Source organism: Poecilia formosa, unplaced genomic scaffold, assembly GCF_000485575.1.
Source record: "Poecilia formosa unplaced genomic scaffold, Poecilia_formosa-5.1.2 Scaffold408, whole genome shotgun sequence".
In the NCBI taxonomy this organism is placed as follows: Eukaryota; Metazoa; Chordata; class Actinopteri; order Cyprinodontiformes; family Poeciliidae; genus Poecilia; species Poecilia formosa.
In genome coordinates, this window is record NW_006800347.1 from 59,223 (window position 1) to 85,358 (window position 26,136).

Genomic DNA, 26,136 nt, shown 5'->3' on the forward strand with positions numbered 1-26,136 from the left:
GGCCCCCAGTTTGGCCCCCAGTTTTGCCCCGGTTTGGCCCCAGTTTGGTTCCAGTTTTGCCCCAGTTTGGCCCCCAGTTTGGCCCCCAGTTTTGCCCCGGTTTGGCCCCAGTTTGGTTCCAGTTTTGCCCCAGTTTGGCCCCCAGTTTGGCCCCCAGTTTTGCCCCAGTTTGGCCCCAGTTTGGTTCCAGTTTGGCCCCAGTTTGGCCCCAGTTTGGCCCCAGTTTNAGTTTGGCTCCAGTTTTGCCCCAGTTTGGCCCCAGTTTGGCCCCAGTTTGGCCCCAGTTTGGCTCCAGTTTTGCCCCAGTTTGGCCCCAGTTTGGTTCCAGTTTGGCTCCAGCTCCCTGCTCAGCCTGCTGCGTCACTCTGGTGTCTTTATCCCGTCCAATCGGCTTGAGCTCCTCCTCTGATCCTCTTGCTCACCAGCTGTCGCCTCTTAGAGGGAAGCTGCAGGATCTGGATCAGTTCAGACGCAGACATGGCGGCCACTCCCAGCAGGAACAACCAGGAGCTCCCAGCTGCCTCTGACCTCTGACGTCTGCTCTGGGAAGTGGGTCGGGACCACCAGGATGTCGGTGAGGACGCTGCCGCTGGTCTTCATTAACCTGGGAGGAGAAATGCTCTACATCCTGGACCAGCGCCTGCGAGCGCTCAACACGTCTGAGGACCAATCAGAGACAGGTGGGCGTACCTGGCAGGTGAGGTGGGCGGGGCCACAGCCTCTTCAGTAACTGCTCTGTCTTCCTCTGTTTCATGGGAACCATTGGCGCTCCGCAGGAGTCTGGTCAGAACGAGACAGGAAACGAGGTACCAGAACTTCCTGTTTAGTTCCCGCCTCCTAGAGGAAGTCGGCAGTTCAGACTAGACCAGACGCTGTTTAGCTCCTCTAATGGACTTCCTGTGTTTCCGTGTGGCTCAGTTCTGAACGACGTGGTCGGCACCATGTTCAGTAAATCCTTCATGGATGAACTCCTGAAGCCTCAGCAGCTGTATTCCCACCGGACCATGAAGACGGTTCTGACCCGGTTGGCCCACTCCTCCATCATGAGGCTGAACCCGGCCAGCATGGACAGGGTAGGACAGAAACAGCAGCTGTCAAAGTAAATCAATAAAACTTTTTTCTACTAAATTTAAAAAAGAAACGTATTACAGTGGTAGACACACTTCAGCTAATGCGCTAACAGATGAGCTAATTTTTTAAACTTTCAAATCGTTTAGCTAAATTAATTATTCTGGATAAATTCTAAAGAGCCAATTTGCTCGGCTGTTTTGTAAACTTTCAGTTGAATAAAGTTTGACGTCAGTGTTGAAGTTTTGGTTATTAACTGTTAAGAGTTACTCAAATAGTTAGTTGTTATATTCATGCTCTTATTTTGAAGTATGTCTACACAGCAGTTCCGAGTCCTCTCCTCACATTCTCCTTTTTTTTCTTCAAAAATCTTTATTGAGAAAACAGCAGTTAGTATTAATATGACTGTAAGAAAACATTAATAAACAACCAGGAGCGTTAACTAAACAAACACATTAAAAAATCCACTTACCTGAAATGTTCTGAGAGCCTCACCTTGACACATGGCAGGTGTCAGCATGGCTGAATATAGCCCATTAGCATTACCTTCTGCTAAGCGCCATGTTAGCTAAATGCTATAGCATTTAGCTTTAGCTTATGCTGAAGGCCATCTTGGTAAAGCTCTTTAGCGTTAGCAGAACTACTCCAGTCCAGTCAGACGTTTAAAAAATGTCCCCTATCTGGCCACCAGGGGGCAGCACATTTTCTCCCAGACAAAGTGAAGGACCAGAAGTTCATTTATTTTCCTGCGGTCTGGTTTCATATTCAGGTTATACGATCAGATCTGTTATCAGCTCTATTTTTAATAAAGTCTGCAGGTTTCTCTGTGCTGCCGGGTCCGTGGTTCTGACCCAGAAACTGCTTTTCCTGCTGGCCTGCAGCTGTATGAGCTGATGATCATGGCCTTCAAGTACCAGGTTCTGCTCAGCCCGCGGCCCAGAGACCTGCTGCTCATCTCCTACAACCACCTGGACGCCGCCAGGGCCTTCGTCAGAGACACGCCGGCCGTCCTCAACCAGGTGGACGAGACACACAGGAAAATCATTGAGGTGCACAGCTGGTTCTGGTTCTGGTTCAGTCCGGCCCGGTGAACCCTGAGTGATTCCTGCTGTCTCCTCCTGCAGGTTTACTCCAGATTATCAGATGGAGAATTCCAGCTGCTCAGACAGACGCTGCTCACGTTCCTGCAGGACGTCCACACCCGGGTCAGTACCGGGTCAGAACCACCCGGGTCAGAACCACCCGGGTCCTGACCAACGTTTGTTTTCAGGTTTCTGTTTTCCTGAAGAACCAGATCCAGAACCCCAGCGGCCGGTTTGTCCTGATGACGTCCGGTCCGGTTCCAGCTGGAGTCGATGTACCGGGACTGATCAGGTGAGGCCGGTACCGGTTCTGTCTTCATAAGTTATGATTATTATTATTTCTTCAGGTTTTTCTTTTCCATTTCTTAACGTATCAAATGAATATCTGAAACCTCAATGTCTGTTTTATCCAAACGGCCTTACAGAACCGTTTGGATCGACACGGCTCGGTTCTGAAGGTCGGCTGGGACTTTTAGAATGAAATCAACCTGAACCCGGTTCTGTCTGGACCTCCACATCTCATCTGGTCCATCAGACCCATCATTTAAAGCTTGTTGGGTTTTACCCGACTCACACAGGATTTTTATGCTTTTCAGTTTTTTCCACAATAAAATATATTTAAAAAATCTAGTTTGTTCCTCAGATGTTGATGTTTGGTTCTGCAGCAGGACCGGTTAGAACCCAGAACTTTCTGACCTTCTCTGACTCCCACTGCTGGAGGACTTCCTGTTTTCTGTCCAATCACAGAGCAGAGAGACACGCCCACCCTCTCCCAGTAGAGCTCTCCTCTGATTGGTTCAGGAGAAACTGGACCTGCAGGTTCTGTTTGACCCGTCAGAACAACAATCAAAACTTAACAGCAATAATCTGAGTTATTTAGTCTGTTATAAGAGAAACTAAACCTTATTAAATATTAACTAGCAAGATAAATATTAACTAATGACTCATTTAAACTAAATATTAATCACATAACTAATAAAAAATCTAGAAAGTTAAATATTTAGTTAATAAGCAAAATATTAGTTTGAAACCAAGTAATTAGCTCAGGGGTAGCTATAAGCGGAAGTGTACTATCAAAATAAAAGCTGAGTCTTCCGTTTTATCTAATCTCTTCATTTCTTTGCTTGAACATTTCAGCTTAAAACAAATGATTAACTTTTAAAGGCTAAACGGATGTTTACCAACAAATCTACAGTTTACCAAGCTTTTATTTTGATATTCACTTCCGCTTATTGGTAAGTGGATTTGTACATCAGCTAAACATTTAGCTTTGAGCTAGCTAAATATGCAGTTTGTGACCTAAATATTTAGCTAGCTCAGAGCTAAATTGGATCTAAATTAGTTTGTTCACTAAAAATGAAATTCAAGGTAAATATTTTTGCTTGCAAATTAAATATTAAGTTTGAAACTGTGACATTTGAATGCCTGAGTAAAATATGATCCATCTGATGAGCTGTCGTCGTTCCAGGACCTTTGACCCCAGAGGGAGGGAAGTCGGGCGGAGTGAGTTCCCGCCTGGAGGAACCTACAGCGGTTCTGTTGGTGAAGGATCGTTTGAGCTGAGCGGAGACAGAGTCCTCAGGCTGGGCCAGAACCTGTAAGAACCCTGAGCCGGTAACATACTGCGGCCGCACGCCGCTCCGCCTGACCCCGCTTCCTGTTCCAGGTACCAGGCCGAGCGTCCGGAGGAGACCCAGACGTCCAGCACACCTGGAACCCAGGTAACAGGTCTGAGCTGGTCCAGACCAGGCAGTTCTGGTTCTGTCTGGTTCTGGTTGAACCCTGCGGTCCGTTCTCCGTCCTGCAGCTGGACAGAACCAACCCGCTGGCCAAGGAGGAGCTGAACCTGCTGGCCCGACTCATGGGCTGCATGAAGGCCGGGTCCGTTCCCGCCGCGGCGCCGCGGTTCCGGATCAGCCTGTTCCCCTCGGACCCGGAGGAGGAAGAGGAGGGGTGAGTTCTTCCTCTTCAGTTCCTGGTAAATCCGGAGTTGTTCCCGCTGACTGGCGTTGTGTCTGTTGCCCAGCGGCGCTCCAGCAGAGCAGGCGGCCATCTTCCAGGTGATCAACATCCAGGCTGTGCAGGTGGGTCAACATGGCTGAGCTCTGATTGGCTGCCTCTGCTCCACTGAGGCCCATTTGGACCGGAACATTTACTGCCCTCTGCTGGCTGCTCTCCGCTCAGCTAGGTGGACTTTTCCTTTAAATATCATCTTAATACAACATTCCAGAACCACAACAGAAAAGATTTTAAAGTATTTTTAATGTTTCTGTATAAAACGTTCTGAGGAACGTTTAGCTTCAGTGAATCAGCTGGAAAAGTTTCAGAATTCAACAACTGGAAACCAGTTTCATCAAACCTGAAATCTGGAGCCATTTACACAAATACAAACTAACTCTGTGTCTGAGTTCTGGGATGAACCCGGTCCGGGTCAGACGTTCTGATCCGACCGGCCCGGGTTCTGTTTGATCCAGGATGAAGAGGCGGCGTCGGCGCTGGCCCGGATCGCCGGACAGTTTACTGATGAAGAGGCGGAGCTGGAGAATCCCAGCGGCAGTAAAGGAGACGACCTGCTGGCCATGATGGATGACCTCTGACCTCTGACATGTTATCTCCTTTAAAACCTGGAAAACCAATAAAATATGGAGTGAAGATGGAAGTTTGAGTGAATCAGAAACATTTTTATTATTTTAACTTCAACTGGATGTTTCCAATAAAATCTGAACTTTTTAGTGATTTCTATTATTTATTTTATATTATTTGGAGAATTTCTTTCTTTAAGGCTGAAATTTGTTTTTGTTGCTTTAAAATGCAAGTTAGTTTAAACTCGACCCAGTCTAAAATAAATGAGAATAAATGGAAAATGAATACAGACGGTAACTAGTAAACGGAACCATCCAGGTCCACGTTCAGGTCATTTTATTTATAAAGCACATTTTCAGCAACAAGGCAATTCAAAGTGCTTTACATGAATCAGAAGGAAATAAAATAACAAACCAAAGCAAAGAGCAAAAGAAGAAAAAGTCTAAAATATTAGTTCCCCGTGTTTAAGAATAAGTAATGCATGATTTATAAAGTAGGACGTTTCTGTAGATTCCTGCTCACGTTGAGCAGCAACAAACTTATAATCCTCTGGATTATAAGTTTGTTCTAATTCCTTTTAGGGGTTGCAAGATAATTATAAGTACTCCATAATTTAACATTCATAAGCTAGAAGCTGGAAAAACTAATAGGAGTTTCTCTGCATAATAATCTAAAAAGTATAATATTGGTCAAAGAGTGAGTACGCCACAACTTCTGACAGTAATAAAACAAGGCTGGAGAGACGAACAGGGCAGAAATGACATAAAATATGTAGCAAATTTCAGACATTACAAAGACATGAGCCAGTGAAAGGCGGTGAGATCAGGAGCCATGATGAGACGATGTCATGTCTTTGGTTTCAGCCATGTGGTTCCACAGGTGACTTGGGGGGGGAAGCAGCTGTTGACCTAAACTCCAGGAAATTTGATGCAGCCAGTCAGAGGTGCCAGATTCAGAATAAACTAATTACGTGTAGATGGTGCAAAATTTAAATTTTCATCTGCCCTAGTCTCAACCGGTACATTTCTGTTGATCCAAATTAGCATGGTCGTTTCCACTGGGCCAAAACTAGCAGCTTCTCCAAGATGGATTCCATCCGGCTACTGCCTTTTAGCCTGCGAAAATTTACATCCAACCTGCGCCTCTGTCCCACAACATGTCAGTCTGATGAGTCAGGGCCGGCCCCTAAGTGGCCCCGGGGCCACTAAGGGGCCCCCTCAGTGGAGCTGATTCTTTTTTTTTTTTTTTAGTAATAATTTCTGTCATAATTTAAAAGACACAGAATTTCACTACAAAATGATTTGTTTTTACAATAATATATATTTGATAATGTATGTAGAAATTATTTTATTGATAAAAAGAAAAAAATAAATATATATTATATGTATATATAATATAAAAATAAATTGCTCTTGGACATTGCACAATCGAACCTGTGCATGGTGGGTTTCCTCCCACAGTCCAAAAACATGACTGTCAGGTTAACTGGCCTCTTGGTTTCTCCAAATGGCCCCCAGGTGTGAGTGTGTGTGTTTGTCCTGTGTGTCTCTGTGTTGCCCTGCGACGGACTGGCGACCTGCCCAGGGTGACCCCGGGCAGGTTGGGGCCATGGGGTGGCGGTAGTGCACCTCACGGGCCGGATAAATAACAGGATCTTACGTCATCACGCTGTGCGTCGTTTGTTGTTTGCGGCGGCAGAGGACCAATGAGAGGAATTTAAACCTGATACAAAGTGACTGAAGACAAGAAGGTCCAGTAGAACCAGAACAAGAACCACCAGTTCAGGTAGGAGTTCGAACTGGTTTCAGCTCTGATCTGGATCGGAACCGATACAGGCAGAAAACCCGACTCAGCAGAAACCAGGATCACTAAAATTTCTGCTTGGTTCTGACCCAGATGTAAAAACTGCAGTCAGAACTGAATCCTTTCGGAACCGCAGAGGTCCTGGTTCTGAACCAGGAATCACTTTCTGAACAAGGTCCAGAAGAACTAGAACCTTCAGCGATCCGGTTCTGGGTTCTGAGGAGAAGCCCAGAGCTGCTGGTCAGGATCAGCCTCTGCGCTACCGGACAGGTTCCGGTGTTACGTCGGTCCCCGTTTCCCCATCAGATACGGTTCCCCCCATAGACATAATATAAGAATATATATTATATAATGTCTATGGTTCCCCCTGCGTTATGGGCGCGTAACAAGCACGCGCTTTTTCAGCGCTTATCTAGAGAACTACGGACACCGTTAAGGCTCAAACAACGTGTGTGTGTGTGTGTGTGTGTGTGTGTGTGTGTGTGTGTGTGTGTGTAAGTGCTGTTAATCACTCTCTGTGATGCAGCTAGCACAGCCTGCTGTTAATACGAGTTAGCATTGCCATTGATTGCAGTGGAGAAACAGTTTTCCTGTAACAGTAAGTCGTATCTCCGCTGTTAGCACATTTAGCAGGTTACACAGGAGGCTTATTGACAGCGCTATGCCCCGCCTCCTGGCTCTGATTGGTTGTTTTTGGTGCATTTCTTCAGACAGCAACAGCTGCTCAGGGTTGGAGGTTGATCTGTTCAGATGATCTGTATCATAAACTTTCTGAACATAATGACAGATTTAATTAACATGTAAAAACATTTTATTAAAGTTTAACACTGCAGCTGTAATGTCAAAGTAAAATCTGACGCCATACCTGTTCAGATCTTTCTGGTTTTGATCCTGAAAGGTCGAAAGATTTCCATCCAGAACCGGGTCATTCTCCTGGACTCTGACCTCTGTGTCCCTCCATGGACCCCGGTGACCCCGGCCCGTGTGGCGATGCGGCGGGCTCCATCCGGGAGCGGACCATCGCGGAGAACAGCCTGGTGGTTCTGCTGCAGGGCCTGCAGGGTCACGTGACCACGGTGGAACTGCGGGACGAGTCGACGGCTCGCGGACGCGTCCTCAGCGTGGACGCTTTCATGAACATCCGGCTGGAGGACGTCGTCTTCCAGGACCGGCGGGGCCGCACCGTGCACCTGCAGCAGCTCTTTGTCACCGGGCGCAACGTGCGCTATGTGCACGTACCCGACCGCGTGGACATCCTGCAGACCGTCCAGAACCAGCTGGCCCGGATCCACAGGGTCCGGAACTTCGCCAGCCACGGCGGCGGGAGGAGAGAGTTCTGCAGGAACGCCAAGTGACTCAGTTCCACTATAGACCTGGTTCTACCAGGTGACCCAGTTCGGACGTGAATACTATTTATCCCTGGTTCTCACTGGAGGGAAACCAGAACTTCTGGAAGGATTCAAAACTGGGTTCTGATTAAAAACGGACTGGTTTTTACTGTTATTGATAATAAAAGTGTCCAAAAAATCCAGATTGTCATTAATCCAACTCCAGTCCGTTTGTCTAGTCAAAATCTGGTTTAGTTGGTGAGGTGTGAACTCTAACCGACCTCTGACCTCTGGTCCTCCAAACCTCAGTCTGGGTTTGGTTGAAGTGAACGCCAAGTGGACCGGAGACCACTTCAAAAGCTGAAAGTGGACCACAGCGCAGGGCATTCTGGGTAAATACAACCAAAGCTAACGTGTTAGCCTAGCGCTAGCAGCAGAAATGGCTCCTGGTCTTTAGCCTAAAGAGAAATCCTCCAACACTAAAATCTTACGCCTCCATCTTGTTTCCATCTGGTGAAGAAGGAAGTTGCTCTCAGTGTCTTCAGAGGTTTTTGTGTCGTTTCCTTCAGTGGTTCTTGTTGCAGCGCCCCCACAGGCCAGGAGGGGAACAGGTTGGTTTGGCTCAGAGCCACAGCAGCTGGAGGTGGAGCAGATGAATGAAAACCAAGTCTACCAGACCATCAGGAGGAAAACAGTCACACTGTTTGATGCAGAAGGTTTAACTCCAGCACATTAGAACCTGTTTCTTTGTCTTTTAAATGGCCGGTATCGTGTAAAATCAACTAATTTTATCTTTCCATCACATTTTCATGTTTCTCCATGGCATATTGGTTTGATTCTTTCATGTTTGAGAAATCCTTCAGTCTCCATGGCAACCATTCAGCTGATAAACACCTGAGTGGACCTATCCCTGCCTTTGAGGTGCAGCTCCTCCCCCACTCAGCTCCTTCAGACTAGCCAGTAGCAATTAGCACCAGCTGCTGAGCTCATTGTAAGAGCTGCTGTTCAGAGCGACACTCGTACAAATGTTAAAGGGTGAAGAGAGGAGCCATGTTGGGACGACTTCCTGGAGGCGGAGCCTCCGTCAGAGCAGAAGCTTTTAAAGGAGAATTACAAAGCCTAATCTCTTAAGTCACATTTCATATATGCAGCATTTTTATAAGAACTGAATGTACTGGATTATTCTATTAAAATGGCTCAATGTGCCTGGATAAGGCCCTTTAAATGTGAAATGATTAAAGTGACTTTTCCAATTAAAAGTGGCATTTGGATGATTCTGACCCGTTTGAGTTCGGTTCTGATTGCTGTTGAGTAACGAGTCAGGAAACCACACTGGAGGGGAAAAACAAGCCAGGCTGCAGGAGAAGGCCGTGTTTGGTTTGAGGCTCCAGACGAAGCTGGGAATGTGACGAATCCAACTGTTTCGGAGCGCCGCGGCGGGAAGCCGCTCCGCTCCTCAGCATGATGAGCATCAGCAGCTCCTCAAACGGTTCCTGAAAACGGGCCGAAGTTCTGCAGAACCAGAACACAAAATATTTGGTTTTATATGAATAATTAGAAAGATGAATAAACATATCTGATATCTCAGTTCCTTTTTAAATATAATTTTTCTCATCTTATAAATCTGTTTGTGCGTACGTTTTATAACAAATAGTTCCATATTTGTGTGATCCACTCCCACCAACAACTAACAGCTCGAAAATATTTAAAAATATTTCTAAATGTTTTAAGCAATACAGTGAGTTAAATAGACCATGCAGGAACACAAATACTTCAGAATATTTGATCTTTTCTATATATAACAAATGTTCATTAATGAGAACTCCCATTAATTATTAAATCTTTTCAGCACTTCTTTATTACTACAAAAAATCATAAACTTTATTTTACCAACATTTAGGAATAATCAGTGACTGTCAAAGCATTTTTTAGTTTTGTAAATGAATTCCCATCCACAGCCAGTGGTGGTCCCAAAAAATTTGTTTTAAGGTGGAACAAAAATAAATAAATAAATAAATAAATAAATAAATAAATAACAAAAAACAAAAAAAAATCAGATAAATTAATATATATATATGTGTGTGCATATGGTAATTTAAAAAATGTATTTACTCTGTGTTACATTTATGACTATGATTTATGATTCTCAGGGGGGAACCAGTATTTTCCAGTGGGGCCGTGGCCCCCGCAGCCCCTCCTGTCGGACGCCACTGCCGCTAAACATTTATTTCTGTCTAAATAAAACAGAGGAGAAAAAAATCCAGCAGCCGCCCAGTTATTTCCTGTCCCACCCATCGACCCGAGAGCAGAGGCACTGGGAACACACTGGTCTGACTGGGAACACACTGGTCTGACTGGGAACACACTGGTCTGACTGGGAACACACTGGTCTGACTGGGATTGCCTCTCTCTCTTCAGCCTACAGTTTAAAGCTTTTATTTTGAAGGGTCTGCTCAGTTTGACAACCAGGAGAAACTTTTCTCTGCATCGCTGGACCCGGTTCTTCTCTCTAAGCGGACGGGTCAGAACCGGACTGGACCTCCACCAGAACCAGGTGAGTTAGAAGGAGAACCGGGTCTGTCCCAGAACCAGGCGATCCGGGTTGTTTTCACCCTGACTGGGCTCATGTGGTTCTGGTAACATCCTGAGCTTTAATCCGAACCTGAAGAACTTCAGATCGGTCCAGAACCTTAGAGGAACTGGCTCAGTCTCCCAGAACACAACTGGACCTCTCCGGTACTTTAGTTCTCCAGAACTGAGAAGAGGTCCAGTTCTGGAGCTCCAGTCAACTCATTGGAGACCCAAAGGAACCAGCTGGTTTAAACAGAACCTGACTGGGCCAGAACCGGACCAGGTGATAAAAATGAACCGAACCTGTGGAGAGTTCAGATGAGGCGATGTGTTGCAGCTTTAACTGACCGAGTTCTGGTTCTGTTTACTTCTACTCAGTAATTTGCTCTAAAACTGGATTCTATCTGGCCCGGTTCCGTCTGGCCCGGCTTCTAACCTCTGGACACTTTAAACATCCCAGATATCAGCAGAAATGTTTTCCATCCGGCCGTCTGTTGATTTCCCAGCCAGTCCGGTCGGACCGGTCCGGTCCGGTAACAGAAACTGGTCTTCAATCAATCAATCAAATTTTATTTGTATAGCACATTTCAGCAGCAACGCATTTCAAAGTGCTTTACATAATTAAAATGAAAACAGCATGTGACACTGAATAAACAGTGAGAAAAAGAAAGACATTTTGAAAAAGATTTAAAAAGATAAAAACATTAAAACCCCTTTTAGGACTTCAGTTAAATGTCGTTTTACTGGGACTCCAACCCTCTGGGACTTTAGTCAAAAACACCGTTTGACAAAGACTCCAACCTCTAGGTTTATAGATGAAATGCCGTCAACTGGGACTCTAAACCCCGAAGGACTTTAGATAAACATCATTTAACAAGGATTCTCACAGCCCTAGATATAGATTCGCTGAACTGGGACGTTTTCCGTGGGGCTTTACATAGACAGTGTGAAAGAGAAATAAAAAGAAGTTAATAACTAGATAAAAGTAAAGATAAAAACATCAAAGACATCAAACCCACTCTAACCCTAATTTAGCCATAAGCAGCTCTAACCAGGTGGGTTTTAAGTTGAGATTTAAAGGCTCTCAGTGTTTCAGCTGTTTTACAGTTTTCTGGAAGTTTGTTCCAGATTTGTGGTGCATAGAAGCTGAATGCTGCTTCTCCTCATTTGATTCTGGTTCTGGTGCAGAGCAGAACCAGAACCAGAACCTGAGGGGTCTAGACAGTTGGTACAGCAATAACAGATCTTTAATGTATTGTGGTGCTAAACCGTTCAGTGATTTAGAAACTAACAGTATTTTAAAGTCTATCCTCTGAGCTACAGGGAGCCAGTGTAGGGACTTTAAAACTGGTGTTATGTCTCCATCTTCCTGGTTTTAGTCAGAACGTGGCAGCAGCTTCTGGATCAGCTGCAGCTGTTTGATTGATTTATTAGTCAGACCTGTGAAGACGCTGTTGCAGTAATCAATGCGGCTAAAGATAAACACCTGGATGAGTTTCTCTAGATCCTGCTGAGACATCAGTCCTCTCATCCTGGAGATGTTCTTCAGGTGATAGAAGGCCGACTTTCTGACTGTCTTAATGTGGCTCTGAAGGTTCAGGTCAGAGGTCATCACTACTCCCAGGTTTCGGGCTGATCGCTGGTTTTAGTTGTAATAACTGAAGCTGAGCATTGATTCTAGTTCGCTCCTCTTTAGGTCCAAAGATGATAACTTCAGTTTGTTTCTGTTCAGCTGGAGAAAGTTTTGGCACATCCACACATTTATCTGTTCTAAGCATCTGTTCAGTGACTGGATGGGGTCAAAGGTCACCTGGTGACATCATGATGTAGAGTTGTGCATCATAGTTATGGTAGCTGATCCTATTTCCTGTTATAACCTGAGCCAGCGGGAGCATGTAGATATTGAAAAGGAGGGGTCCTAGGATTGAACCTTGGGGTACCCCACATGTGACCTTTGACCTCTCTGATGAGAAGTTTCCGATTGAAACAAACAAACCCCTGTTCTTTATGTAAGATTCAAACCAGTCGAGCACTGGACCAGAGAGTCCGACCCAACTCTCCAGTCGGTTCAGTAAAATGTCGTGGTCAACAGTGTCGAAAGCTGCACTGAGGTCCAACAGAACCAGCACTGTGGTTCTCCCACAGTCTGTATTTATATGGATATCACTAAACACTTTGACTAGGCCATCTCCGTGCTGTGGTGAGCACGAAAACCAGACTGGAAGAAGTCAAAGCGATTCATTATTGTTAGGAAGTTAGTTAATTGTTTAAAAACTGCTTTTTCAATAACTTTGCTGATGAATGGGAGGTCAGAGGTCAGAGGTCGGCCTGTAATCCTGCAGTAGTGATTTGTCCAGATTGTTCTTTTTTATCAATGGTTTGATAACTGCTGTTTTCAAAGCCTGGGGGAAAACACCTGAAAAGAGCGATGAGTTACTATTTGGATCAGATCATTAATGACAGGCAGGACTTTCTTAAAGAAATGTGTGGGTAGGACATCCAGACAGCAGGAACTGGAGCTTAATTGACTTAGAATTTCTTCTAGGGTTTTATAATGAAGTAGTTGAAATTGGGTCATTTTTCCTGCATTTGTTTTGTTTGGGCCCAGCATTGGTACTGGCTTTGGACTGGATGTGCAGATTAATCCTCTGATCTTTTGAATTTTCTCTGAAAAGAAACTGGAAAACTTGTTGCAGGCATTAGATTGAAGTTCAGGTGGTAACGTCATAGGAGGGTTTGTGAGCCTGTCAACAGTAGCAAATAAAGCTCGAGCGTTGTTAGTGTTTTTGTTTATGACATCTGCAAAGAAAGCCTCTCTTGCATGTTTTAGTGTTGAGTGATAGTTACGTAGTCTTTCTTTATAGATGTCATAATAAACGTGCAGTTGAGTTTTACGCCATTTCCGTTCGGCCCTACCGTAGAGTTGTCTTGCAGACAGAACTGTTTGTGCATTTCTCTATGGAGATTTCTTCCTACCAGACACAACCTTCACTTTAATGGGGGCAATGTAATCAATGATATCTGAAAGTTTGCACTGAAAATCATCTACCAACTTATCTATGTCATTATAGCTTAAGGACAAGGAAGAGGAGTAGATTTGATTAAATGTTTCTGCTGTGTTTTGTGATAGTAGCTGTTTGTCCAAGTGGGTTAACGGATAAAGAACTTTCAAAGATAACAGGAAGTGATCCGACAGGCGACATCAGTTACAGAGACGTTGGAAATATTCACACCCTCACTGATAACCAGGTCCAGTGTGTGTCCATGAGTGTGGTCTTGTGGTAATTTAAAGTCTAATTTCTGCTGTTCTGCTTGAATCAGGTCAGTTTGAGAACACTGGTTCACTGCTGGGCTGGGCCAGGTTTACTTAAATTATGACTATTTAATTTCACCATTAGAGGAACATTCAATAATTTAATTGGGCATTTTTGTTTCATTTATCACATTTAGTTATAGTAGCACTGGTTCAAACCGCTAACTATGCAGTTCAGTATGCTAACCTTAACACGCTAATTAGTTCGTTTTAGTTCAGCTAGCTAAAACGCTAAAACGTCAGTCTAAATATCATTTGTTCAATAATGTTTTGTTCTCTAATTTCCGCTTTTTTTGTTCCTGTATGTTTTGGGTTTGAAATGTTTTTGGAGAAAAAAGAAAATTAAAGTATAACTGCTGCAGTAACACTATTCAAACACTTCAAAATAAAACCATGAATATAAACTCCATCAGCTTTAAGGATTCTTGACCAAAACTTCAACGCAGAAGTTTAACTTTATTCAAGTGAAAGTTTACAAAAGCGCCAAGTAAATTAGAGCTTCAGGATTTATCCAGAACATTTTATTTAGGGGAAGCTAAGCACGCTAAACATTTTAAAAGTTAGCAAAAACACTGAAGCGCTAAGTTATTAGCACGTTAGCCGTTTTAACCCCCTCAGATCGCCGGGTTTTAGCCGGGTCTCCAGATGGTATCAGGTGAATCCGGCCAGAACATCCAGGCTCCGGGTGATGTCACTGATCCAGAAGTTTATCTGGTCCAGAACCTGGTTCTGATGGTTCTGGTTCCCAGCAGAACTTGCTTGAAGCTTTCAGCTGCTAATGGATTGAAGCAGCCGTCTGAGGCTGAACTCACTGACGATGTTGGGTCTGGGCCGTGTTAATGGGCCGTGCGGCCTGGTTCCGCAGGGCGGACTGGTTCCCATCATGGCGGCTCCCACGGCCTTATCGTCAAAAACAAACAAACCAAAGTTCTTAAAGCGCCGAGGGTCTGAGGGCAATAAGGATCAGGGTGGGAGGGGCAGTAGGGGTCGGGGGTCGTCTCCAGGGAGACGGCATCAGAAAAGAAAACATTCAGCTCCCACGCTCCCCACTGCTGGAACCAGAACCCAAACAGAACCATCGTGAGAAACAACGTCATCATGTTTCCAGGGAGCGGCTTTAACCGTGGGACCATCAGAACCTGAAGGCCTGGTTGGCCCAAACATCCCGACAAAGAGCTCAGCTTCGATCCGGTTCTGATCCAGAACTTCAGCTTCAGTGTGAACATGTTCCTGATATCAGAACCATCTCAGTGGATCTTCAGGTCCAGTTTCTCCAGAACCAATCAGAGGTGAGATGAGCTCTGCTCTCTCATTGGTCAGAAACCTGGAAGTTAAACTAGGATTGTGGAAAAACTGGAAAGAGGAGCAGAATGATGACCAGGTCGGGTCCAGCTTCCTGTGACCCAGTTGGACTAGGTTCTGGAAGGTTTGGAGGTCCAAACAGGACTGGGTCTGGATGGTACCCATCAGAACCAGCAGCAGGTTCTATCAGAACCAGCAGCAGGCTCTGGACCTACATGCACTCTCTGCACTCCTCCAGGTTCTGGTTCTGGACCGGCTGGGAACCCGGATGGATCCGGTGAAGGCAGACATGGAGCTGCTGAGCGACAGCATGGCCGCCTACGCTCGCATCAAAGGTCAGACAGGAACCCAATATTCATTCAGCCTGATGGTAATTCAGTCCGTCAACAGTTAGCATGCGCAATAAGCTAAATGTTTACACAAGGCAAGTATTAAGTCTGAATTTACTGTTAGCATTTAGTTTAGCTCCATTTAGCATGCTAACAAATTTTGGTGTGTTGAGAAACGAGACATTTTCTACCTGCTGCTCGTTGTTCTCTCGTCTCTCCAGGCGTAAAAGTGAAACCACAGACAACAGTCACTGTTCAACTTCACAACCAATCAGAATTTATTCACACAATCAAATGCATAAAGTCACACCGACAGCTCAACATGGTCATCAGATACCAAAGCCAAGGAGGAAACATTAATTATCTGAGAACAAATACTAAAATACAAAGACGCGCCTTCAGAGAGCTCTGAGTGGCAGTTCAGACAGATCCTCCACCCAGCGATCTGATTGGCTGTTTTAGCTCCATTGCTTCTATATCCAGGCGTTTCTACTGCCTGGTGTGTCTGACGTTTAGAGGCGTCCGCCTGCCGACAGCAGCACCACGCCATCAGTGCTGCTGTAGCCAGAGACATGCAGGTGATACCGAGGCCCAGGATGGATCCATCGCTGTCTAATCCTCCTTTCCCAGAGAAAGAACAATAGATGTTCATTTCATACAGAAAGAAAGCAGGACCAAAGTTTATCAGCTATCTGCGTTTCTCATTTCAAACTGGTTCCTGAACCCACAGAGCTCTGCTGACCTCTGACCTCTGACCCAGGGCATCAATCAGCAGATTTGATTATAAAAATTAGAATGTTTCATATAATATCTTTAAACTCTGATATAACAGACACGAGCAGTTTCACTACCAACACATCTGTTACACTGATGTTCTGATCAGTTTTCAACTTCTTTGGTTATAATGAACTAAAACATTTTCAGATAAATTTATGACTTATAGACTCTTAAGAATGTGATCTACTAGAAAAACTAATGATTAGACTAATTTTAATCAAATCGTGATCATTTTATCTAAGAAAAATGTTCTACTGATCAAGTTATGTATTAATTAAATCATGAGTCTAAATCGAATTGATGCCAACTCAAAACAATCATAATCCATCTAATATTTCAACATGCACTGAAGTTAAATAGCATTAAAACAAGCATAATTAAACTAATATTTCCAACAGTTTGCAAGCTAAATATTTTTGTTTCAATATTTAAACTAAATATTAATTTAGCCACATAATTATTTAGTCAGTCAAATCAGTAGTTAGCATAAGCTAAATATTTAACTTGGGGCCAGATATTCAGCTTATTAAAATAATTAGCTTGAAGCTGTGACATTATTACATTAATGACATAAAAACATGGCTTTCAAAATGTCATATTTTCCTCCTAAATGTCCCAGGTGATTCCAGTCAGTCAGTTTTTCCTGTAGCTTTGCAGCTGGACGCCTGTCTGCTCCAGAATGGAGTTAAAGTTTCTGTTACTGAATGAACCTTTAAAGCTTTTACTGTTTTAATTTTCTTTTGCTCAGAGTTACTGTCAGCTTCTAGATGTGAAACATCTCCAGTCTAGAAAGGTTGTGCAGGTTCTGAAAGGATTGAATCATTTTCTCTGGAACAGAAACTTCTCTTTACTAGCTAACCATTATGACGTCAGCATGTCTGACCAATCAGAGCAGAGTGAGCAGTTCTTAAAGAGACGGTATCTGAGAGCAGAACATGGTTCTGATCCGAATGTTTTCCTGTCATCTCTTCTGTGTTCCAGCCAATCCAGAGAGTTTTGCTCTTTACTTCATGATGGGCGTCTCGTTCGGACTCTTCATGGCGCTCTGCCTCCTGGTGGCCGCCATCGCCTGCAGGACCCGCAGGCCTCCTCCGTCCCCCGACAGGCGGCAGCTCAAAGACTCCAGCGACGAAGAAGAGAGCATGTTTGAGGAAGACGGGGCGGAGTCCGAGGGGAAGGTGGCGCTGGGGCCCTTGAGGGACCGCAGCAGCCAGTCCAACGGGACCCTGAGGAGCCTCGACGTCTTCACAAGTCTTCCGAAGAGGAGCTGGAGAAGGCCCGGCGCCTGGAGGAGCGGGAGCGGATCGTCCGCGAGATCTGGAGGAACGGACAGCCGGACGTCATGGTGACCGGGACAGGAACCATCGGCCGGGTCCATTACCGCTAATGCTAACCGGGATGAGTGGGCGGGTCCATTACCGTTGTTCTGTTCTGGAGATGAAGTTCTCCAGAACTCCCAGGGTCTAGAATGATTTTCTTCTGTTGTTGCTGCAGTGAGACTGAAACTGCTTCCTGGGAATCATTGCCAGTGAACAACTTTCTGACTGCAGTTTGTTTACCGCATCACTTCCTGTGTTCCAGTTCTGACCGGGGCCTCCCGGGCCCAGACTGGGCCGGATGTTTCTCAGGAGCCTCTGGGGTCTCAGAGCAAAGATCCAGGAAATGGAAGATCGTTCTTTCAGTCATATTTTCATCGTTTCTCATTCATTTATAATTGTGTCAGTTTCAACTAAATATTTAATTAGCAAGCTAAATATCGAGCATGGAGAAATATTTAGCCATCAAGCTAATTAGTTAGCTTCAAACTCTATATTTAGTTTGTAGGTTAATTTTTAAACCAAATAGCAGAAAATATTAGGTAAGAATTTAAGCCCCAGTTTTCTCTGACGGGCTGATAATCCAGATTATTTCTGTTCAGTTTTCATAAAAGCCCCCTTCAGAGAACAGGTTGCTTCAGCTTTTCCAAATTTTAGTTTAACTTTTGAAAACCAGGATAAAGACAGAACCGGACGATCTGGAACCAGAACTTGTTTTCCAGACTGAGAAGGTTCTGAACTCGGTCCTCAGTCAGACCAACCTGCAGCTTCCTGTCCATCCTGGGAAGCTGCAGGTGTGACCGGGTTCTGCTTACCTAAACACTGTTACACAGGAGCACAACAGAGACAACAGGGAAAAAAAACAATTATCGCTCAGGAAACAGAATTTTCCAGGTTTTATTTTGTTTTTCTGAATTTTCTCTAATAAAAAGTTTCCAGAAATCAAACCTCTATGTGAATCAACAGGTTTACAGAAATAAAGTTGATTTTTTTATTTCAGGAACATTTTCTGGGTTTGAATTTGATCTGACCCGACGCAGGTTGGTGCGTGTTGGGAGTGTGAATCCAGATTGAATCCAGATTGAATCCAGATTTCCCTCCTGCAGCCGCAGTTCTAGAAATGACCAGGAAACCCAGAAACGTTCCGATTCAAAGGAACATTTATAGAAAATAAAACAAATGAGTTTAAAGTAAAAAAGGTTCAGGCTGAAGCAGATGTCAGACGGTTGGTTCAGAACATGCAGGTCGGGTCCAAACAGCCTGAAACAGGATCTCACCAGAACTTTAAGCTAAATCTCTACAGCAGATAAATTCCTATGTGGATCTGGGCCAGTTGTCGGCGGCGCCCGGGTCGCTGCTGATTGGTCCCGTTGAGCGGCGCCGTGCTAACAGAATCATGAACCGCGTTTTCACTCGTCAGCAGCTTTTATTCTCCTCTAAGGCACAAAACGCTTTGATTTGCTGCAGAACATGAAGCTTAAAGTTCTCCCTTAAAAAGACATAAAAACACAAACATGTCAACCGTTAGCTGGAAGATGGCTTCTCTACTTGGGGGTGGCGTCGCCGGAGGCTTTGGGCTCCTTGTGCTCCGCCTCCATGGCGTCGTCCGGCAGCTCGCCCTCCTCGCCGCCCTGGAACATGTCGTGGGCCCACTTCGGGCTGCCGCCGCCGCCGCCGCCCTTACGGTACACGAAGCGGCCGCGGCGAGTCGGGAAGGAGCCCCGCCCCCGGCCCCGGCTCTCCACCCAGGTCTTTTCTCCGTCACGATCGTCATGCTGGAAGAGGAAGAGGAGGAGGAGGTGAGGAAGATCACCGGATTAAAAGGTTAAACAATCAAAACTTAAAAGCAATAATTTGGTTATTTATCCTGCAAGTCAAATTTTAACCAGGTTGACCATTCATTAGACATGTCAGTTTCAAACTAAGCATTTAATTATCAGGCTAAATATTTAGTTTGCCAAGAAATATTCAGCTAGCTCAGAGCTACGCGTTGATCTCCAACCTGACACGTAGCTTTAGCTTCAATCTGTGATGTTTAGAAATAACATGGTGAAAATAAAACTGACACTAAATAACACAAAGTATTGTTACTTTTTGACTAACTTTACAAAATCCCCCAAACGATTCAGCCTTGACCTTTGACCCTTTGAACCTGACAGGTGTCTGTGGTGGAGGCTGTAGCTTCTTCTCACACATAAACACAGTAAAGAGCTTCGCTGCAGATTGTTATATTTTCTGAGGCTACCTGGTTTTAAATCTGTTCAGTTCATAAATGTTTGTATTTCTGATGCAGATTTAATTAAACCTTAAGAAGCAAAACAAACAGAAAAGTTTCTTCTGTTTCTGTGGTTCCTGATTAAAGCTCCCTGCTGCCCTCTGCTGGCCGCCACAGAAAGAAACAGGAAACCCACCAGGTAGTACTTCCTGCTCTTGGGCGTGTACTCGGGGTCCCAGTCCTCCTCCGGGGGGCGCACCGGAGCGTTCAGGTTGGCCGGGTTTCCGTTGCTGTTCCCGGGATAATTCCCTCTGCTCCAGCCTCTTCCTCTCATCCTGGGAAACTGAAAGGAGAACAGGTCGTCGTCATCATCATCACCACCTGACTCATCTCCATCATCACGAGGAGGAAGAGCGAAGAAACTTACAAATCCTCGGCCTCTTCCTCTGTCTGGGAAGTGGCCCTCGTAATCCCGTGGCCCCCGGTCGGCGGGGCCGCCGTAGTCCCGCGGCGGATAGCGCGGGGGGCCGTAGCCCTCCTCCAGATGCTCCGCCCCCTCCGCCAGGTACTCCTTCCCTCTGTAGTGGGGGGGGAAGGGCGACGGAGAGGAGGAGGAGGAAGAGGAGGACGGAGAGCGGTCACGCTTCTTCTTACTCTTCCTGTGAGAACAAACCAGCAGCTGTCGTCATGGTTACGCTCCTCCATGTCTCCCTTCAGCTATCGGGGAACACTGGCAGGACTTTGGAACAGGTAAAGTAAGGATCAACATCCTGCTGCTTCATGATGCTAACATTAGCTGCTTGCGTTAAAATCTAAGCCAGTTCAACTTTGGATCCACACAGTGTGACGTCTCCTCTGATCCAAAAAGGAAGCAGTAATGGCGGCTCACACTGACATCCTGTGATTGGTGAGATTGCAGATCTATCCAGGAATGTTTCTCCTCTCATAGTCTGATTCGCTCTGAGACATGAACTCTTCTGAGCAGTGAGGAATCTTTACCCTAAATAACTACAGAGATTATTAAATATCTAAAAACGTTGCCGTCCAGGCTGAAAACCAAGAGAACCAAGAAAATGGAGGATGGAGGACCTGCGGCGCCGAGAGCGAAACGTTTCTACTAACCGGAGTCTGAGCTGATTGGTCGACTTCTGATGACATATTAGGGTTCCCTTAAAGTTAGCACAAAACACTGCGGTTTGATGCTAACCATTCTATTATAACAATGCTACTCATGCTAACTGCTGTAATGCTATGCTAACAATAAAATCTGAACTATGAACATTTTATCAATTAAAACAGAAACACTCTTCCTCTCTCTCACACACACACACACACACACACACACACACACACAAAATGACGCCTCCTCCTCTCCAAACATAAAGCATTAGTTCATATTCATGATTGGTTCTGACAGAAGATCCTTTGGAAAGTCTTCAGATCTGAAATCAAACGTTCCTGGTTGTTGCATCGGAGCTGAACCCAGATCCTGCTCTGGTTCTGGAACAGCAGAACAAAGCAGCGGGACCTACTTGGACTTTTTGTGGTGCTTCCCAGATTTGTCGGAGGAGCGCTCGCGGCTGGGCCCCCGGGAGCCTGCGGGGCTCCGGCCTCCATCCCGCTTGTAGTCGCGCTCCTTCCCAGCAAACCTCTTTCGTCTTTCAATATCCAGCCGCAGGTCCATGATGTCTCCTTTGAACCGTTTGTCCTGCAGGGAGGAGAGCGGTTAGCGGCTGTCCGTTAGCCGTTAGCGGCCGCCTCAGTGGGACTGATAATCACATGAATGCAGTAAATCTGAACGTTGTCAGGCAGAAACATGCAGTAGCTCAGAAACAAAGTGACACTGTCAGTTTGAGGCTGGATGGTTTTTCTGACAGGAAAAATACTTACAAGGTAAAGGCACTGATGTTGATCTGGATCATAATTCCTTTAAGCCTTTGCTCGGTTCGTTTAAACCCAATCAATTACCATATCTCATAGGCTGGGGCTTTCTTGGCACTTATTAAACACATTTGGGCTCTTTTGATATAGAAATATGCATCCTTTGAAAGAAAAGCACAAAGCTGAACACTGCTGCTCAGGACTGCCTCAGACTCCAACAACGGCAAATTTCTAAACGCTCGTCACCTTGTAGCTCGACTCGTCCACCTCCTCAAACAGATGAGGGTGCCTCTTAAAGGCACTGGGGGAAACATCGATTCTCCTGCAGGAGGAAGAGCAGCGGTCAGCAGGGGGCGGCGGTGGGGTCAAAGGTGAGGGGCGGAGCCGTACCTGTGGATTTCTGGGCTCTTCCTTGGCTTCATCATTTCTGCCTCTGCGGCTTTTCTTTGGTACATGGCAAAGCGCTCACTTAAAGTCATGTCTGAGGAGGGGAAGTGTTGAGCTGCAAACACACAGCAGTTAGAGCCACACACACACACACACACTGACGGAGGGCCCCGCCGCGCCGCCGCCAGAGCTACCTTTGATGTAGTGAACGATGGAGACGATGTGCTGGGCGAAAAGCTCAGACGGGCTGCGGCGCAGCTGGGCCGACTGGATGTGCTGGAAGATGGAGCGAAACTCTGGATCCTTCTTGGAGGAAAGCAGCAGGTCGTGCTGCGCCAGGCGCTCCTTCGACACAGACGAGCTGAGAGGAAACACATTCACTAGGAACATCACAATATTCATACTCAGAGCGTGAAACTCATCACAGTGATTTATTTCTGTCAACGACTTTTATTTTACCTCAATCATTAACTCAGAGCAGCTGCTGGGCTTTAAACCAGGAGCATCAAGGAAAGAACCGAGAAAATATTTTTAAAAATGTTTTAATCTACTCAACAATAAACCAAGCATGAACTTTTTAAATTAAATCATCACGTTTGTTTTGTAGGAACGGAACCATGGACCCAAAACTTTAAATGTTTTCTGTCTTAATGAAAGGCTTCCAGTTTTTATCATTCTGGTCCAACTGATTAATCTTACAAATAAAATCAGGAGGTGGTCAGTCTTCATCTGAAAACACTTCCTGTATCCAACCAATTGAAAAAGCAGATTTTGGTGCTCCAAGGTGAGCAGATGTGGTCCAAGTTACCATGACAACAGAAGGAAACCAGAAGATGCTGGACAGCTTGGACCTAAAATGTCTGTAAGTAGATTTTGATTTAAGTTGCAATTCTGTCCTAATTTATGTAGTTTATTCTTTAATTGTGGTCAATGTGAGACAATAAATTATGACTTTACCTGGAATCATTAAAACAAGAAATAAAAGATTTAAATCTTTTACTCTGTTGAATCTATAAAAATGACCTGTCACTTTCTGAGATGACTGGAGAAAAATATTCTACTTTCATGTAAAATTCTTTTTTTTAATTTAACATATTAGTAATTCGGATTGTCCTTTAAAGTTCTTTATAAAATATTGAATAATCCTGATGTATTTTGCGATTTTTACCGTGTTTCTGCTCTGAATTGTGTCAACTGTACAGGAAACTAGATACAAGACTGGTTCCAGTGTTCTGTAATGCTGCTGTTCTCCTGCAGGGGCAGTAGAGGTTACCTGGCTGTCTCCTCTAAGCAGCTCATCTTCAGCTCGAACTCCTGCCTGGAGGCGGACAGGCGATGCGGAGGAGACGGCTCCAGAGCGGGGAACGCTCCAGGGAACAGCGGCCGCTCCTTCTCCTTGGATGTCGTCGGAGGACTCAGGCTCCTCTTGGTCTTCTCCTTCTCCTTCTTCTCCTTCTTCTTGGATTTCTCCTCCTTCTTGGATGAGTGCTTGCGGCTCCGGTACAGCTCTTCCTCTGCTTCATCCACAGCCTCTTCTTCTGCATCTCTGCGGCCTTTCTCTTTGGCCGACTGATAGGATGAGGAGTAGTTTGGCTCGTCGCCCCATTTGCCGAAGATGTCGCGCTCTGTAAGGATGGATTTGCCATCGGCGTCTTCGTTGATGATCCGGTCCTTCAGGCCCTGCGACTCCAGGAACTCCTCCTCCCCCGGGTCAAAGAAGGGCATGGTCTTGTCGTCTTTGGGATCAGCGTACGGAGACGCGGAGATGCTGAAGATGTCGGAGGACTTGGAGCTTTTCTCGGGGTCTGCGTCCTTCTCCCGGCTGCTCTCCTTCTCAGCTGCTTGCTTTTTCAGCTGCTTCTCAGCCAGGAACCTGGAACAGAGATTCAGGTGAGGTCAACAGTCAGGAGGAAGCTGATTGGATGAAAGCTTGTTGGAAATGGACATACTTCTTAAAAGCTGCGGAGATCCCAGCGCTGTCTCCAGGTTTGGCGTCATCCTTGGAGAAGAAGCCGAAGCCGCTGAAGGAGGCCGTCTGTCCGGACTTGGAGGGGCTCTTTCCTGGAGGCGAGACGGAGCCGACGGTCTTCCACATCTGACCGGCGCTGCCTTTGGCCTCCGGCTCCGAAGTGTCCTCCTTCTTGGAGTCCGGACTGCGCCTCTTGGGGCTGGCATCATAGTCGATCCACTTCCCACCAGACGTTTTGGCGATGACGGTTCCGTCGGCGGCTGTTGCCGATTTCTCTGGCTGACTCTCTGGCTGCTTGTCTTTAGAATCCTTGGACTTCTTCCGACTTTTGCTGTCGTGGCGTCGGGACGAAGATCGGGAACGGGAGCGGGACGAGTAGCTGGAGTGGCGGGACTGGCGGGACCGGCCGGAGGACGAGCGGTCGGAGTAGCGGGAGCGGCTCCGGCTTCCTGAGCGCTTCTTGGGCGTGCGGGAGCGCGAGTACAGCCTCCTGGGGCTGTGGTGCTCCTGCCGGTCGTGCCAGCCTCCGCCACCGCCGCCGCCCTGCCAGTTGGACTTGTAGCCGTAGCCTCCTCTTCCTCGGTTCTGGTAGTGGCCGCGCGGGTAGTAGCCACGGTTGCGGCCGCGGTAGTAGTACGGCCGGCGGTAGCCGCGATTGTAACCCCGGAAGCCTCTGTTGTTGCCCTGGTAGTCCCGGGACGGGTAGTTCCTGTAGCCCGGGGAATGGGAGCGGGAACGGGACCGGGAGCTGGAAACGGGAAGAGAGACGGACAGTCAGGACCAACCGGACAGGCTTCAGCTGATCGGACCAATCAAAGCCCTCCAACAGGTCAAATGTAGAGCTGTAACGATTCCTCGAATGATTCAAGTACCTCTATTAGTAAAATACCTGGAGGAAAACTTATCTGCCTCAAAGCTTCATTAAATTAAGTTTAATGGTTAGCGCACCGTGTTCCCGCCGGTCGTCAGTCACGTTGCACAGCGCTCCGACTTCCGCCTCTGAGATGTTGATGAAAGCTAAGTGTTAGCAGCACAACGTCCAATTTTAATGTTCGGCCTGGGAGGATTTTACCGATTGATGACAATGTCCAGATTTTTGTTGTTTTTCGGGGGACCAATAAGCATCCTTAAGTTAACTGGCCTGATGCCTGGAGTAGGCAGCTTTTCTCCTCTGAGAGCTGCTTCCTGATGGCTCTGAGCGAACGGCGGGGACGACCGCAGCAACATACGTGTACAGGTGAGTTGATAGACTGAACACTTCAGGTGGCTGTGCTTTAGCGCAGTGTTTTTCAACCTTTTCTGAGCCAAGGTTCACTGTTTTAATTGAAAAAATCACGAGGCACACCACCAACCAAAAATGTAAACAAAGATACTCTGTAGCCGCCTATATTACATATATAGTCATGCTTATCAAAGTTCCTTGAATAGGAATCAAATAAACACAAAAATTTATTTTTATCATATTTTACATTTCTTATTTCAAATTGCACGTAACATGTCCCCTTCAAAAATACACCTGAACACCTGAACAGCCACAACACTGTGGTCTTAAATTTAAAGAAGTTGTAGAAAACTTCAAAGTATTTTACAAACTAATCCACAAGCATTCTTTTAGCCGGAATACAGAAAATAATTCTTATTCTGAAAGAAGCAATAATAATTGGGAAGCTCACTTCACACAGATATGTTGAGGGAAATGGACCCATGTTCCTTCCATGGGAACATGGGTCCCATGGAAGGAACATGGGACCCATGTTCCTTCCATGGGAACATGGGTCCCATGGAAGGAACATGGGACCCATGTTCCTTCCAGCTACTGCTGAGCTTCACTGTCTTTTCCATCACTGTTGTCACAGCTAGATACGATGCTCTCACCGCTACCTGTAACATTCATGCATCACTAATTCTCTTGTTTTAATGTAAAATGCTCTGCACCTACTGCCATCTAGTGGTAAGAAAATTACATGATTACGCCGCTAGTCACTGCTAACCATGGTTTCGTTCTATTTCCCTCCTGTAGTGGCAGCTCGACAGTCCTCAACTTAGAAGCTGCATCATATGAGTTTGAAAACATTTCTCCGTCTTGCCTGCTGCTAGCATGTGGTTGTCCTAAACATAGACATAATATAAGGATAGACGCCTCGTGCATCGCTCTCGTCTATTGTTGCTGACGAGATTTAGGGTGGCCATCTTGGAGCGGTACACCCCTCCA

The 26,136-nt window shown here is 45.8% G+C and overlaps 4 protein-coding genes across 6 annotated transcripts in view; 3 read left to right on the forward strand and 1 right to left on the reverse strand.

Annotated features, from left to right (window-relative positions):
* Positions 1-38: 38 nt before the first annotated feature.
* Positions 39-4,806, forward strand: LOC103154967 (protein OSCP1-like). Its single transcript, XM_007576462.2, has 11 exons — positions 39-680; positions 777-806; positions 919-1,073; positions 1,950-2,117; positions 2,193-2,273; positions 2,339-2,442; positions 3,619-3,747; positions 3,817-3,871; positions 3,958-4,103; positions 4,177-4,234; positions 4,625-4,806. Exons 1-11 carry the CDS (start codon positions 569-571, stop codon positions 4,745-4,747), a joined length of 1,161 nt encoding a protein of 386 aa, XP_007576524.1. The 5' UTR covers positions 39-568; the 3' UTR covers positions 4,748-4,806.
* Positions 4,807-6,180: 1,374 nt separating this feature from the next.
* lsm10 (LSM10, U7 small nuclear RNA associated) lies at positions 6,181-8,065 on the forward strand. 2 transcript variants are annotated; one of them, XM_016663204.1, is made up of 2 exons: positions 6,181-6,518; positions 7,410-8,065. In XM_016663204.1, the coding sequence occupies exon 2, from the start codon at positions 7,496-7,498 to the stop codon at positions 7,889-7,891; it is 396 nt and encodes a 131-aa protein (XP_016518690.1). In that variant the 5' UTR covers positions 6,181-6,518; positions 7,410-7,495; the 3' UTR covers positions 7,892-8,065. The 2 variants fall into 2 exon arrangements, with proteins under 2 accessions (XP_016518690.1, XP_007576525.1); XM_007576463.2 differs by having other exon boundaries at positions 7,435-8,065.
* A 1,876-nt stretch (positions 8,066-9,941) lies between these two features.
* LOC103154970 (protein eva-1 homolog B) lies at positions 9,942-18,472 on the forward strand. The gene is given in 4 exon segments (XM_074560032.1): positions 9,942-10,418; positions 15,289-15,385; positions 17,138-17,403; positions 17,406-18,472. Coding segments are annotated over 3 exon segments (471 nt in total). The 5' UTR covers positions 9,942-10,418; positions 15,289-15,318; the 3' UTR covers positions 17,544-18,472.
* thrap3b (thyroid hormone receptor associated protein 3b) overlaps positions 18,356-26,136 on the reverse strand; it is a 12,942-nt gene continuing 5,161 nt past the window's right edge. For both annotated transcript variants that reach the window (XM_007576465.2, XM_007576464.2), the window contains exons 3-11: positions 23,905-24,672; positions 23,229-23,828; positions 22,150-22,316; positions 21,959-22,070; positions 21,815-21,890; positions 21,220-21,395; positions 20,115-20,346; positions 19,884-20,030; positions 18,356-19,247 (exon numbers count right to left, since the gene is read on the reverse strand). In XM_007576465.2, coding sequence (XP_007576527.1) covers positions 19,017-19,247; positions 19,884-20,030; positions 20,115-20,346; positions 21,220-21,395; positions 21,815-21,890; positions 21,959-22,070; positions 22,150-22,316; positions 23,229-23,828; positions 23,905-24,672 — 2,509 coding nt within the window. In that variant the 3' untranslated portion in view covers positions 18,356-19,016. The remainder of the gene's footprint in view (positions 19,248-19,883; positions 20,031-20,114; positions 20,347-21,219; positions 21,396-21,814; positions 21,891-21,958; positions 22,071-22,149; positions 22,317-23,228; positions 23,829-23,904; positions 24,673-26,136) is intronic.

Coding starts and splice junctions, on each gene's coding strand:
- LOC103154967 (XM_007576462.2), top strand. CDS start 569: ATGTCGGTGAGGACGCTGCCGCTGGTCTTCATTAACCTGGGAGGAGAA. Junction 3,748..3,816: donor CTCAGGCTGGGCCAGAACCT/GTAAGAACCCTG, acceptor TTCCTGTTCCAG/GTACCAGGCCGAGCGTCCGG. Junction 4,104..4,176: donor CCGGAGGAGGAAGAGGAGGG/GTGAGTTCTTCC, acceptor TCTGTTGCCCAG/CGGCGCTCCAGCAGAGCAGG.
- lsm10 (XM_016663204.1), top strand. CDS start 7,496: ATGGACCCCGGTGACCCCGGCCCGTGTGGCGATGCGGCGGGCTCCATC.